General features: G+C 43.3%; 1 protein-coding gene across 7 annotated transcripts in view; it reads right to left on the minus strand.

Moving 5' to 3' along the window:
• rapgef6 (Rap guanine nucleotide exchange factor (GEF) 6) overlaps nt 1–12755 on the minus strand; it is a 145022-nt gene extending 132267 nt beyond the window's left edge. For 6 of the 7 annotated variants that reach the window (XM_047606783.1, XM_047606782.1, XM_047606780.1 and 3 more), the window contains exon 1: nt 12237–12754. In XM_047606783.1, the coding sequence (XP_047462739.1) occupies nt 12237–12311 (75 nt within the window). In that variant the 5' untranslated portion in view covers nt 12312–12754. Of the gene's footprint in view, nt 1–12236 lie in introns of all 7 variants that reach the window. The other variant, XM_047606784.1, reaches the window with a different exon arrangement.
• Between the last annotated feature and the right edge of the window lie 871 nt (nt 12756–13626).

Here is a 13626-nt window from a genome sequence, read left to right on the forward strand (position 1 = left end):
TTTAAGTGGCTTTGACTTGTGTAAGTCCTGAAGGCTCCTGGGCATTTGAAATACTTAGCACCCTAGTACTGGAAGAGTCTTAGGTCATAGCTAAAGCTTACGGTTACCCGCACTGAAGCCTCTCCACTGACTTATCGGGTTAGTTCATTGTCAAGGAAGCATGCACATTGTGGCAATTCAGCGTTCTGCTGGGAAACTTGCATATGAACCTGGCATTCATTCATGTGGATGTTACTTAGACATGTAGCACCTATCTAGACCAGAAAGGGCACCCAAACCCCGTAGCAATGACTGATTGGTTTATATGGTGAATATACGAGGGGCACTTGAGAGGTTTGTGGCATAGGATCAAGAAATCTGTTTCAAGGTCCAGTGATTGAGGAGTGTACTGATCCCTTTTTATGTAGTAGTCAAAGTCTTAAACCTCCACCAAGTAGCATCAAGTTCAATGGCGACCACTGAATCCAAGAGTCTACTTTTTCCATCATTGCTGCCACCAGGTCCTTGTGTAAAGAAGCACAAGACCAGGGTAGTTTCTCTTATCTCAGACTGTGCAGTTCTACTCAAAACGTAAATACCACAAACGTTAGCGTCTTGAAACCTTGCGCGTTATTACTCAAGCCAAACCATAACCAAAGCTCTATCAGTCATCTCTTCATACCTTAGGCCAACCCCTGCTAGATTAAGAACAGTTTCTTTAGTCAAGAGTCTTGCGGGGCTTAAATTACACACAAACAACACAAAACAAATCCTATCCGAGCACTCAGTCAATACAAACACAGCTGGAAGTGCCTCCTGCTTTCCTTTTCTGACACACATTCCAGACCAGTTTAACAGGCCCATAAAGTTGCCTTAGGAAGAGTACTGTGGCAACAGGTTCTTACACAGGCTGCTTCTTGGCCTACTTCTGCTCAGGGAGTCAGAGAATCAAAAGGCTTCTCGGCTCTTGAAGCGACACATCCTTATTGCAAAAAAACAAGGATTTTTATAGGATCGCTTATAACATGCCTTCATCTGTCTTTATAGCAGTTACTTCCTGGTCTTACGGTGTTCTTTTCACTAACGGAGTTACACTTCTGACTTATGCCCCCTGTTTACTGCAGGTTCCTTGTAACTGTCATCATAAATACAGCTGACACGGTTTCTCCAAGTGATCAAACCAACCACGAAGGCCAGAATAGCTAGAACTGCCAATACTCCTAAACCAGAGGAGAGCAAATTATCGACTGATGTTCAGTTTGTCGAGGTGAAACCCCCGTCACTGGCTATTGACTAACCTATGCAAGATGGGTCCGTCTGTAGCCTTGATCTGCATTCCTCGCACACAGGTCAGAGCTGACGAAATCTGCCTGTTCACGCCTGCTGCGTGGAATGTAGCTACACCTCCCACCGCTAAAACACACACACACACGGTAGCAGCAGTGACATGCTGCACTGTTTGTAACATGCATGCGCAGGCAAACATGCGCTCGCCCTGGGAACCCTGGGCGACCGGGGCCGTGAGGTTGGTGGTACCCACAGGAAAAGCTGACGTGTTTACATTCAAACAATGCCCAGCAGGACAAAGGCCGGCTGTTGTTGTGCAGCGCTGTGTGAATGAGAAATTTCATAACAGGATTTTAAAAAGCCAAGCTATTAGAGGCTGTGTAGTGCAAGTGGCTTTGTTTCATTACAAGCTCGTAATTAAAAGAAAAAACTTGGATTACAGTGTAATTATGTCCTTTTAAGCAGGCAACAACTGGATTACTTTCTTACGAGGATTAACTGACCAAGATATTGCGGAAGCTGCATTTACATCAACGTATTTCTATAACAATAAGTGGAGTAAATACGTAAACACACACGGGTTAACTATGACCATCTTGTGACAATTCAATGTTCTGATGGGAAACTTTAGATGTTACTTTGACATGAACCACAGCAATGACACCCCAGCAGGATGCAGCCCTCCACTCAACCCCTAGGACCCACAGACCCCCCCACCAGCAGCAACTTCTTGTTGCCAACCTAATAAGAAAATGGGCTACAGCAGCAGAAGACCACACTAGGTGCCACCCCTGTCAGCTAAGAACAGGAAACCAACACTACAGTTCACACATAAACAACATGAAAGCATGGATCCATCCTGCCTTGTATCAACGGTTCAGGCTGGTGGTGGTGGGGGTGTAATGGTGGGGGGTCATGGTTTAAATGCCACAATCTACCTGAGTATTGTTGCTGACCATGTCCGTCCCTTTATGACCACAGTGTAACCATCTTCTGACAGCTACTTCCAGCAGGATAATGCACCATGTCACAAAGCTCATATCATCTCAAACTGGTTTCTGGAACATGACGATGAGTTCACTGTGCTCCAATGGCCTCCACAGTCACCACATCTCAGTCAAATAGAGGAACTTTTGGGATGTGGTGGAACGGGAGATTCTCATCTTAGATGTGCAGCCGACAAATCTGCAGCAACTGTGTGATGCTATCATGTCAATATGGAGCAAAATCTCTGAGGAATGTTTCCAACAACTTGTTGAAAGAAGAATTAAGGCAGTTCTGGAGGGAAAAGGGGGTCCAACCTTTTACTAGCAAGGTGTACCTAATGAAGTGGCTGGTGAGTGTATGTACAAACACACACTGCCAGTCAAAAGAGTGGACACACCTTCTAATATACATATATATACACACACACACACACACATGTATAGTGAGGAACTGTTGTAAAGATCTTTGAAACCAGCGACCACAAACCATACACTGGAGGAGAAAACTTGAGTCACTACCAGTTTTTTAGCATCTGTCTGCCTCCCAGTCCACAGGCTCTTTGGCTCAGTTAAGGAGGGGCCTTTTATTGGATCCACAAGGAGAGCTTTCACTGCGCCGGGTCAAGGGAAGGCTGTGTTTATTCACCCATTTAAGCACAAACACACACACACAAACAGACACACACATACACACAGTCTTCCACTGCTTCCCCTCTCATACACAGACTGCTCTGTATGCATTTCATTTGCAGACTCTCTCCCTCATCCCTGCAGCTTGCTGGCACATTTGTGTTTGTTGATGTTGTTACTGGCGTGTGTGTGTTTTAAGTGTGCGAGTACGTAGTGCTGATGTGTGCGAAGTTCGTGCTGCATTTTTACATCACGCTGGAGAAAAATGAGCCCCAGCTTGAAGAGGCTAAAAATTGAAACAAAAGCAACCGAGCAGGTTTGCGCATATGTTCACCGATACGTCTACGTGTCGACATTCAAACTGACAGCTGGGTGTTAAGGTGGGACATGCCGTTTATTTTAGACTCTGCAACAACCTCAGATGCAAAGAATCATGACCAGAACTTATATCATCACCAAAATAATGACCCCCTATCTGGGAACAAACTCAAACCCAGGCTAAATTGTGACAAAAGTCCAGACAACAACCAGCAACAAAGGCCTTTGTCTGGACCAAAAAGTTGCTCTTGAACACACCACAATGACTACAGGCAATTACCAGTTGGCACCATAACTCCCGTAAAATTTGGACAGCCATCATGATCCTGTATCTGCGGCGACTAGAGAAAGACCGATATGGATTTTTCAGGACCAATACCAATACCGATAATCAGCATACGTGCTGCCGATTTTTCTGAGCCGATATTTAGAACTGATGCTGCTTTTTCTCCATCCATTTAGATGATAGAAATGACACAAAGTCTCAAACAAAATCATAAACATCAGCTAGCAAACTCCTACTTAACAACAACAACAGTAAAAGTTAGGACTGTTGCTGTTGACTGTAATGTGTTGGTGCTGAGTGATAAAGTAAACAGACCTTTGTTTGTTTGTTGCTAATGGAGGAGGAGCAATATATGGGCTGCACGGGTCCGTAGTGTATCCATTAGCACAGGGCTGCCAGTGGTGGCGCCCATTTGTAAATCTTGCCGGGTAAAAAATGTATCTATATCTTGGCAAAGACACTTGCGTATCGGCTGATACCAGCAAAAAAAATACAAATATCGGCCCGAAACTTGTGAGAAAAATCGACACCTGGACATATATCAGCATTATCTTGTATGGATGGAGGTGGAGCTTATGATCTACACAGACACAGCCACCATGAAGTTACATGTGCTTTCACTTCACTTTTGAGGAGCTGTCATGGCGTCCATTTTTTCTACAGTCTATAGTTAGCGCTGGCATTGAAAGGAAATAACTTATTTATACCAACGCATGGTCTGGCCTCTCCTGATCATTTTGTCTATAGCGTATTTGTTCTGGACAAATGCGGCGCTGTGAAAATATTTGTGTGCTGGAATGTTAACATTATATAAAAGACTCAAAACAAGGAGAGCCTCCCTCGTGCGCCCTTTGAACTCCTTTGTTTTGAATACTTTAAACACTTTTTCCATGCACTGGCTCACTAAGCTGAGCGGCCGATCAGAGTGACCGCCATTGTTTTGACACGATGAATCCGCTGAAAACCAAGAAGGAACCTGAACGAATCTCTTATCAGTCTTAGTACAGTCTTGGTACAACCACTGCGGTGGATAAATGTGGACCCAGAACCCAGAGTGTAGACGTATCACAAACCCCTGACACAAATCAGTTCTTGTTGCGTTTTGTCACTATAACTTGTGGCAACTCATCCGCTCATATTTTGCCCTTTTAAGTTTGAAAAGCGACTCCATATTTGCCATGAAGCAGCACCATGAAGCCCACTCTTGTGCCCATTTCTTTTGACAAATAAGTCGGGGAGGCTTTGCACAAACACAATTTTTTTATCTTTGTAGCAATCAGATGACATCAGTGCATTTCCTTCCTTTTTTGATGAACAGTGTTGATGAATGGAGGCTCTTGGGCATATAATGAGCTGCTGCAGACTTCTCTCACTTCCGCTAAACTCACTCTTTGACCCTCGAATTTAGCTGCCAGCATCATTTGCCCATGATGGGTAACATATCTTTCTAGAGAACGCCTCTCTCCGTTACAGCCACTTATTCTTGGATAGATTTTATCTCCAATAAATGCTTATTTTTTGACTAACCTACTACTTTTATCCCGTCATATCACTCTGCCCTTTTGCACTCTCGTGCATGTGGAGAAGAGAAGGTTATAATTTCCCACGGTATAACCATTTGCTCATGCCCTTAAACTGCTGTTATGATACGTGCTTGTTTGGCACATCAGTTAGCTGCCGTGTGGTTTAAAGTATGCCAGTGTGAAAGGAAGTCAAGAGTCACCAATTCAGTTCACCACGCACCCAAACCACAGCTGCCCTCCTCCTCCTCCTCCTCCCCCAACGAGGTGAGAGAGAAACTAATGCAAAACACCTCAACCCTCAACAGCGAGAACTGTCGGTTCAAGATTCTCCACCTTATTCGTCTGAATTTTGTCCTCGAGGTGAAAACACATGACACGACTCTTGAACGTGTCTCGACAAATCTCAACAAGTCGCTCTTCACCTACTTGCTGCCAAGTGGTACAACAGCAAAACTTTATCACTAGAAATATCAAAACAAAATGTCTTTGCTTAAACAGGAAGGTGAGTAAGTCTGTACCTGCAGCAAAACTTAGAAAACCAGGTCTTAAAAACGTCTTTCCGTTTGTGAACATGCATTGGTCGATTCTTTAAAGTCTGGACGTGGCTAAAAGCATGAAAGAACTAGCAGCAATGGAAAGTGACTGAGGTGCTGACTGGACCAACAAACTAAAACTGAATACACTGCAAACACTACAGGCCCTGTCCAACTGACACTAGTGCCTAGATGAGAGCTAATAGTTTCTCAGGTGGAAGCTAAGAGCTAGCTACTAGCTAGGGACACAGGAAGTGCCATATTCGGTCGTACATAGCTCTAGTGAATCACGCTGATGACCTTCATGTCCTCCTGACTTTGCTGAATTTGCTCACCTCCGTCACTTTTTCCTGTCAGACTATTGCCAACGCAACATGATCCAAAAACTAGCGCCACAAACACTCGGTCACTGTTCGACCGGCAGCTTGTTGTGTCACGGCCTTAAAACCTCACTTGTCTCAATGTTATTACACAAAAAGCAAACTGAGGAGGCAGGACTTTGTTGACTATGATAGAACTGGTACACCCAAATTCAGACAACTTACCAGTATTAATAACTTGTTCCAAACAATTAAGGATCTGTGCAGAAAAACTCACTTTATATGGACATTTTCAATACGCACAACTGTAAATATTTTACTGACAACAACATGTGTACAGCACAGGTTGAAAGCACAAATGACCATTCACGCCCAGGTAATTAGTGAGTTACACAGGTATTTCTAAAGGTTTTTAATCCTTGCGACCACATTCCAATAAATATGAAGCCAAACCCGACTAAACATTAGAGGATAAAGGTCTTGTTTATCACACGGTTGCAGCAGCTATAGCTGCAGTGTGTTTTAAGGAAATTAGCTGGAATGTATGTGTGACCAATCACACGCCACAACTGAAAATACCACTTTTTATAATTGCTAGTGTCGCAGAGTACGCCGTGTCTTCATTTCCACCCACTTCTGGAGTCCTCCTCGCAGCTTTTATCACCGAAATAAATTACAGTGGAGCTGCCTTTTAGTTGTTCTGCGCAAATAACGCAACAACGCCCTGGGCATCGACCCTGAAGGCAGCTGACAGCTGAAGAGAAGCATTAAGGAAGCAGGTGACAAGAAGATGAGACATTCGGTTTCACACACAGACTAGTGTGTTTGTGTGTGACCTGCCTTTTGTAATTTCCCACAGTCCTCTGTGACCTACATTGTCTCGCCTCCGCAGAACAATAACAGAGTGAGATGCTCGCAACCACTAAGATTATAACCTCAGGAGGTGTCTTATGATGTTTATGATTTTTAGAAACAATGAGTGTCGCGTTAAGGTGTAGTCAGATCCTTTCATTTAAGCGTTAGAAAGCGTTAAATCAGAACCACAGACACAATAGTTTCAGATCCTGCTTAGAAAAACGCCTAAAATAATCAAACAGAGTTCTATGGAAGAGCCAAATTAACCCAGCAACAACATTAGCACAGACCCACAACTTCAGGAAGACAACAGACACTCACACTTCTTGTTTTTTTTGCATTGCAAAAATGATATTTCTGCAACGCCTTGTACAACTCTACTAAAAAATGCTGCAACTCGTGTTAAGTTTCGTCTCACGATGTCACACTTCGAGGAAGATCGACTTAAGAATGAACTGGTCACATGACCCCCTGCAACATCATGACGCCAAGTCATTTATTTAGATTTTTGCACATTTCTAGGGGTAATGGAAACGCAGCGAGCGACAATACGATGAAGTTCAGCGTCATTTTTGCCGTGAAGAATCCTCGAGAATCCTGGGTAATATTCAGCTGTGTGGCAGATGTTCAAAGATGAACGGGAGCCAAACACTTCTAACGAGAGGAAAACAAGAAACTCTTGAGATCTTTGTGCTGACTGTGCGCTGACAGCACCAGGGATTGGGTAAAGAACCGGGGCAACAGCACAAACTTCAAGAAAAACACCAGTATTATCCTCCTAATGTGTCGAGCTGTGTCAGCATCGAGCAAACCACCTTCTTTGGTATCTTCTGCTGAAAACACACACGGCTCTCTTTTCAAGAGCGTCTCTTTGCGAGCGCTCCAAGAATACAGCATCGACCACACACCGGGCTGCTGCTTCTCCTCCTCCTCCTCCGCTCGGTTCACAGGCTTGCTCAGAAACTAAGGAGTCACCACTTAATTCTGTGTTTCTCTTTCTCTACCCCACTTGCAACTTCCCTCGGGAGCCTGCGGCTTTGCAGTTGCTGGAATTCTCATAAATGTCCGATCTCGCGTTGGACGCAGCCAAAACCGCCATAAATCATCTCCGACGTAATTTGTCGTCCGCTACCACCAGGGCAGGGGGGTGGGCAAGAAAAAATATCTCGATTTACCAGAACATCTATGGACGGACACAATTAAACTTCAACATAGAGACTTTGAATGGGTCGACATTCAGGTCGTTTGTCTGCAAGTCGTTTTTCGGAATATCTTGCAAATTAGTGCGATCGACGTCAGTCCAGTCAGAATCGAAATATTTCCAGGCTAGCGAGTTAAACCCACGTCTGGCCACTAAATCATCCACTGAAGATCTTTCATCTATCATCCATGTATCTTTTGTTGTCATCACTTTATCGCCACATGACTGAATCATGCCTGCTAATTGGCTTCTGAGGCACAAATTCAGCAAATGAGAACTTTCACGCCATCTATGCACCTTTATTTTATTTTCATTTCGAGATATTAACCGTCAAAACAACGTTTACGAATCTATCGTAGACGATTTTTAGAGGATATGCATTGACGCCAAAGCCCCCGAGTGGAAAAACATGGTGAAATGTAGCCGCAAATACAGCGAGACCAGGAAAAATGTGCATTATCAGATCAAATTAAGGACAGTTAGAGTCAACAATGATCCATACTAACCACCAAATGACAAATGCTCCATGTGGCCTGAAATCATGACACTCATATTCATATGGACCTGATTTTAACGCTGGTAAATACTATACTTATACTAAAGTATGACCTTTTGGTACTTTATACAACACAGCTCCAATGTAGCTAAAGAATAGATGCTAACGCTAAGAGCTTTACTGAGAAGTAACGTTAGCCAAACAATACTGTTGCGTCCAACCAGATGTTAAAATGATGACGAGGAGTGATCTCAAATATTTTGTTTATTGTTTTACTGTTACTTAAGACGCTATTAAAGCCTATGATTAAAACTAATGCCGCTAATCTCCACGTTCAACTGTCACTTTTTTTGCCACTCAGCTTCATACGATCTACATCGCACACCTCTAAACCAGGGGCGTCTGGATGGCAACGGGAAAGACGGGCGAGGGGAGCGGAGAGCTGGTCGGAAAACCCGCGGAATCGGGAAAGGTTGACGAGGCATTAATCCTGCGGAGGGAGGGATTACCCACTGAGCCAAACATCTGCACCGGAGACAGAGGTGGGAACCTACAGCTGGTGCGAGAAGCTCACAGCCAAGGAAATTAGCTGAGTCACCCTGGAAAGTCTTCCAAGAAAGTGCACATGTGAAAACAATACACCTGATTTGGCATTAAATGACTTTAAGGACTAAAAATAGTCACGCAGTAAACTATTACAGGAGGGAAATTAATATTTTCATTATGGTTTAATTACCTACAAACAGCTGCAAAACCTCAAATGGAAGAACCCCAAAGAAGATTCAGTCATTTTTAATTGAAAAATAACAGTGAACCAATACATTAATTGGACTTGACCCACTACACTTCTCTGCATGTCATTCCCCTTTGGTTTGGTTTAGTTAAAACACATACTTAAAAACACAATAAATACAGTTTGGTTTTAATGGTCTCGGTTCTGGCTGCTGAATAACCTACAGCGGTTGTTTGACCAATTTAAGAATGGATTCAGAGTGCAGTGACAATTTTAGTCACGTCAAGACACGAAGAATAAATAAAAAATGATAAAATGCCACTAAATAAATTCACACGGCGAGTTCACACGAACTTCCCCTTTCAGCACAAGTTAATCACAAAAATAGGTCCTGAGCTGAATCTGGAAGTCTCACTTAATGGGTCCAGACTAATCTAACCAACAAAGATAAAAACATGTACCGTGGCAAAAAGCGTCTGCAACAACACCGGCCGCAAAGGCACTAATGAGCCAGCAGCTCTCCTCTGGGGTTTGGATGGTAATTAATGGGGGGAAACACAAAGAAAGCCCTAATCTGATGAGTCAGTTCTGACTTACTAATGTTTGAAGGTGTGACTTAACGCTGGGCAGAGGTTTAATGATTTTGTTTTGGAGGTCGGGTGACGACTGCTTGGCGAGAGCTACTGTTTATGTCAGTGAGTTAGAGAGCTTGAATGTGGAAGTCGGACTGAAAACAGACACAACAGCACGACGGCGGCGGCTTTGTTCAGCCGTCGGCTTCGGCTACAGATGGAGCAGGGAGATGTTTGATGAATACAAAAATGTTTAGGGACGAACAGCGTTCAGGCTCCGTGCTTGAAAAAAATGAAAAGGGAAATAAAAATCCACTGAATTGCAGGGAATAATCTCACCTTATCAAAGTGCTACAGCCGCTATCGAAAATAATCACAGCTCCACTTCACTGCCACATGAATTTGTGGACTAAACGCGTTTGTTATGGTTTGCTCAAGTGTGCACAAAAGCCCTCTATGAAGTCGTGAAAGAGGCTTTCTACCTCCCATACACCCACAAACAAACAGAGGATCAGAGCTTTTTAAAAAAAAAAAAATGAAAAGGAGGCTTCTTCCTCTTTTTTTTTTTTTTTTTAAAGCATCAGTCAAAGCGTAGAGCTCTTTTCTTTTCTTTTTTTTTTTAAAGAGAGAGAGAGAGAGAAAAAAAAACATTTAATGTCCTCTGAAAAGTGCTCACACTTCAAATGTGTTTGCCAGGAGCTGAACATGGAAGAGAGTATGGAGGGAGCTATTTTTGGGGCCTGAGAGAGTAAGTAAAGCAACGACAAGCCAGCTGTGTTTCCACAGCTTCATAGAGGGAGGAGGAGGAGGAGGAGGAGGGACGGGGGGAGGAGGAGGAGGGATGAAGAGAGGGAGGAGAGGGAGATGAATGAAGAAGAGGAGGAGGAATGAAGAGCAGGCGGATGAAGAGGAGTAAGAGGAGGAGATGGGATGAAGAGGAGGAGGAGGAGGAGGAGGGGGGTGGATGAAAAAGAGAAGGAGGAATGAAGAGGAGTAGGGATGAAGAGAAGGAGGAGATGGGATGAAAAGGAGGAGAAAGAAGGGATAAAGAAGAGAAGGTGGAGGAGGAATGAAGAGGAGAAGGAGGTGGGATTGAAAGGAGGAGAAAAAAGGGATGAAGAGAAGAAGGAGGAGGAAAAATTAAGAGGAGGAGGGAAGAACAGAACTATGAGACCGGATGAAAAGGAGGAGAAGGGATGAAGAGGAGGAGATGGGATGAAAAGGAGGAGGAAGTGAAGGGAGGAAGAGGAGGAGATGGGATGGAGAGAGGTAGGAGGGATGAAGAGGAGGAGGAGGGGATGGATGAAAAAGAGAAGGAGGAACGAAGAGGAGTAGGGATGAAGAGAAGGAGGAGATGGGATGAAGAAGAGAATGAGGGGAAATCAAGAGGAGGAGGAGTAGGAGGAGGAAAAATTAAGAGGAGGAGGGATGAAGAGAACTATGAAACCGGATGAAAAGGAGGAGAAGGGATGAAGAGGAGGAGATGGGATGAAAAGGAGGAGGAAGTGAAGGGAGGAAGAGGAGGAGATGGGATGAAGAGAGGTAGGAGATGGGATGAAGAGAAGGAGGAGATGGATGAAAAAGAGGAGAAGGGGGAATGAAGAGGAGGAGGAATGAAGAGAAGGGGAGGTGGGATGGAAAGGAGGAGAAAGAAGGGATGAAGAGAAGAAGGAGGAGAAATGAAGAGGAGGAGGAGTAGGAGGAGGAAAAATTAAGAGGAGGAGGGATGAAGAGAACTATGAGACCGGATGAAAAGAAGGAGAAGGGATGAAGAGGAGGAGACGGGATGAAAAGGAAGAGGAAGTGAAGGGAGGAAGAGGAGGAGATGGAATGAAGAGAGGTAGGAGGAGGAGATGGATGAAAAAGAGGAGAAGGGGGAATGAAGAGGAGGAGGATGAAGAGAAGGGGGAGGTGGGATGAAAAGGAGGAGTAAGAAGGGATGAAGAGAAGGAGGAGGAATGAAGAGGAGGAGGGATGAAGAGAACTAGGACGTGGGATTAAAAGGAGAAGGGATGAAGAGGAGGAGGAGGAGGAGAAGGGAGGAAGAGGAGGAGATGGGATGAAGAAAGGGAGAAGAATGGATGAAGAAGAGGAGGGAGAAGCCATGAAGAGGAATGAAGAGAAGGAGGAGGAGGAGGAGAGATGTGAAGCAGAAATCATGAAAATGAACTACTCTCTCCTCAAGGCACCAGAAAGGTCCGTGAACCTCAGTTTGAACAACTCTCACAAACTCAAAAAGTTCAAGCTGGCCCCAAATAAATTAGCTTAGCATGCTAATTGACGTTAGTTGAGCCGTGTAAAGAGGGGTGTAGGCTACTAATTAACCACGTGCATGCGTTAAAAAGTACTAATGAACCCGTTTTTATAAATGCAACCAAATCACAGTTGACTCGTCTTAAAGACTCCAAACAAAAGCTGAGCGAACTTCTCCTTCGCGGAGATGAAGCCAATGTTTGATTTGAGGCTAATATTAGCGGCGAGACGCTAATTAGAGAGAGAGGCGATGGTTTTGTTTACCTCTGCCGTCCGCAGCGGGGGCGGCTTCTTCAAAGCCAGTTTAAAAGAAGTTTCCATTGCTCCGGTCATTTTCATAACTTCGGCTCAAATCCACTTCGGGGCTTTTAACTCCCTTTTGTCTTCTTTTTAACTCTCACTTTCCCGACTCCTCGCCGCTTGTTAAAAAAAAAAAGGCAAAGAAAAAGCTTCACATCCCCGCGGATTTTTTTTTTTTTTATCCTCGCCAAGCCGAGCGTGTGGATGGAGTTTACTCCAAACGCACCGACCGGGAAACTCCTTCTCCTCCAGGAGAGGTTTGTTTAAAAAAAAAAAAAAAAAAGAAAAAAAAAGAAAAGAAAAAGAAAGAAAAGATAAAAGAAAGAAAACTTTCAACACGTAGCTGTTACCGAGCAGATACGACTAAACGGTGACAGAAAGTTGACCGTGCGGGACCTGTTGTGGCGGTTTCTGTGCATCTTTTAGTGAAAGAAACGTCCCCGTCGTTAGCTGGCGTCAAGTCACATCCAGGAGTTCAGATTCTGGCCCCTCCCCCTCCGAGAGCTGACGTGACGACATCTGTCTGCCGCGTTCAAACACTGTCGGAAATAAGAGGTAAAGGTAGATACTGTGTATTTTACATATCATTATTTATCTTTATTTAAGGGGAAATTTGGAGTAATATCATTACACAGAGACAGGAGGGATTACAGTCAACAAAAAAGTGTGAGTTAAATAAAATAAAATTGAGTTATATATATTTATTTAACTCAATTTTATTTTTACGTACATAGTGAAATCGATTTTCAAGTCTTTCTAATTTATTTATTTATTTATTTAAAATATGGCCCATAGACATGTGACTTAGAATATAGGTGTTATACTTTCAAGCGAACGAAACAAACATTTCTTGCATGTTCTTCTGCGTGTAATTCTTTCCTCATTATTCCTTCAATGCAAACAAATGTCTGCCTCAAACCAAACTAGATAAATAAATAAAAACTAACACCGGCTACACTCACAGTATTTTGTTTTGATGCACGGATAAAAAAAGCAGTTCAAAAAAGACATAAAAAAAGATTAGATTATTCCCACTCTAGTCGACCATGAATAAATGATCAAACGCAACAAATACATAAAGATAAAAACAACACATAATCTAATTTAACAATAAAACTCACTCAAGGAATTGGAATAATAATATATTTCTTGCTTGTACTGTTGAATTTTATGTGCAGCTGATCTACTGTGACCAAGCAGTTTGTCCTGTGGATGAATTGAGTTAAACACATTTAATGCTCAAATTTCTGTTCTTATTTCATTCATTTCTGTGGCCATTTTAAAAATAAAACAGCATTTGTAGGACTCGCTTATTAAACTTAATATGATTCATTGTGTACTTGATTTGACCGCA

Source organism: Mugil cephalus, chromosome 15 (assembly GCF_022458985.1).
Source record: "Mugil cephalus isolate CIBA_MC_2020 chromosome 15, CIBA_Mcephalus_1.1, whole genome shotgun sequence".
NCBI classification, from domain to species: domain Eukaryota; kingdom Metazoa; phylum Chordata; class Actinopteri; order Mugiliformes; family Mugilidae; genus Mugil; species Mugil cephalus.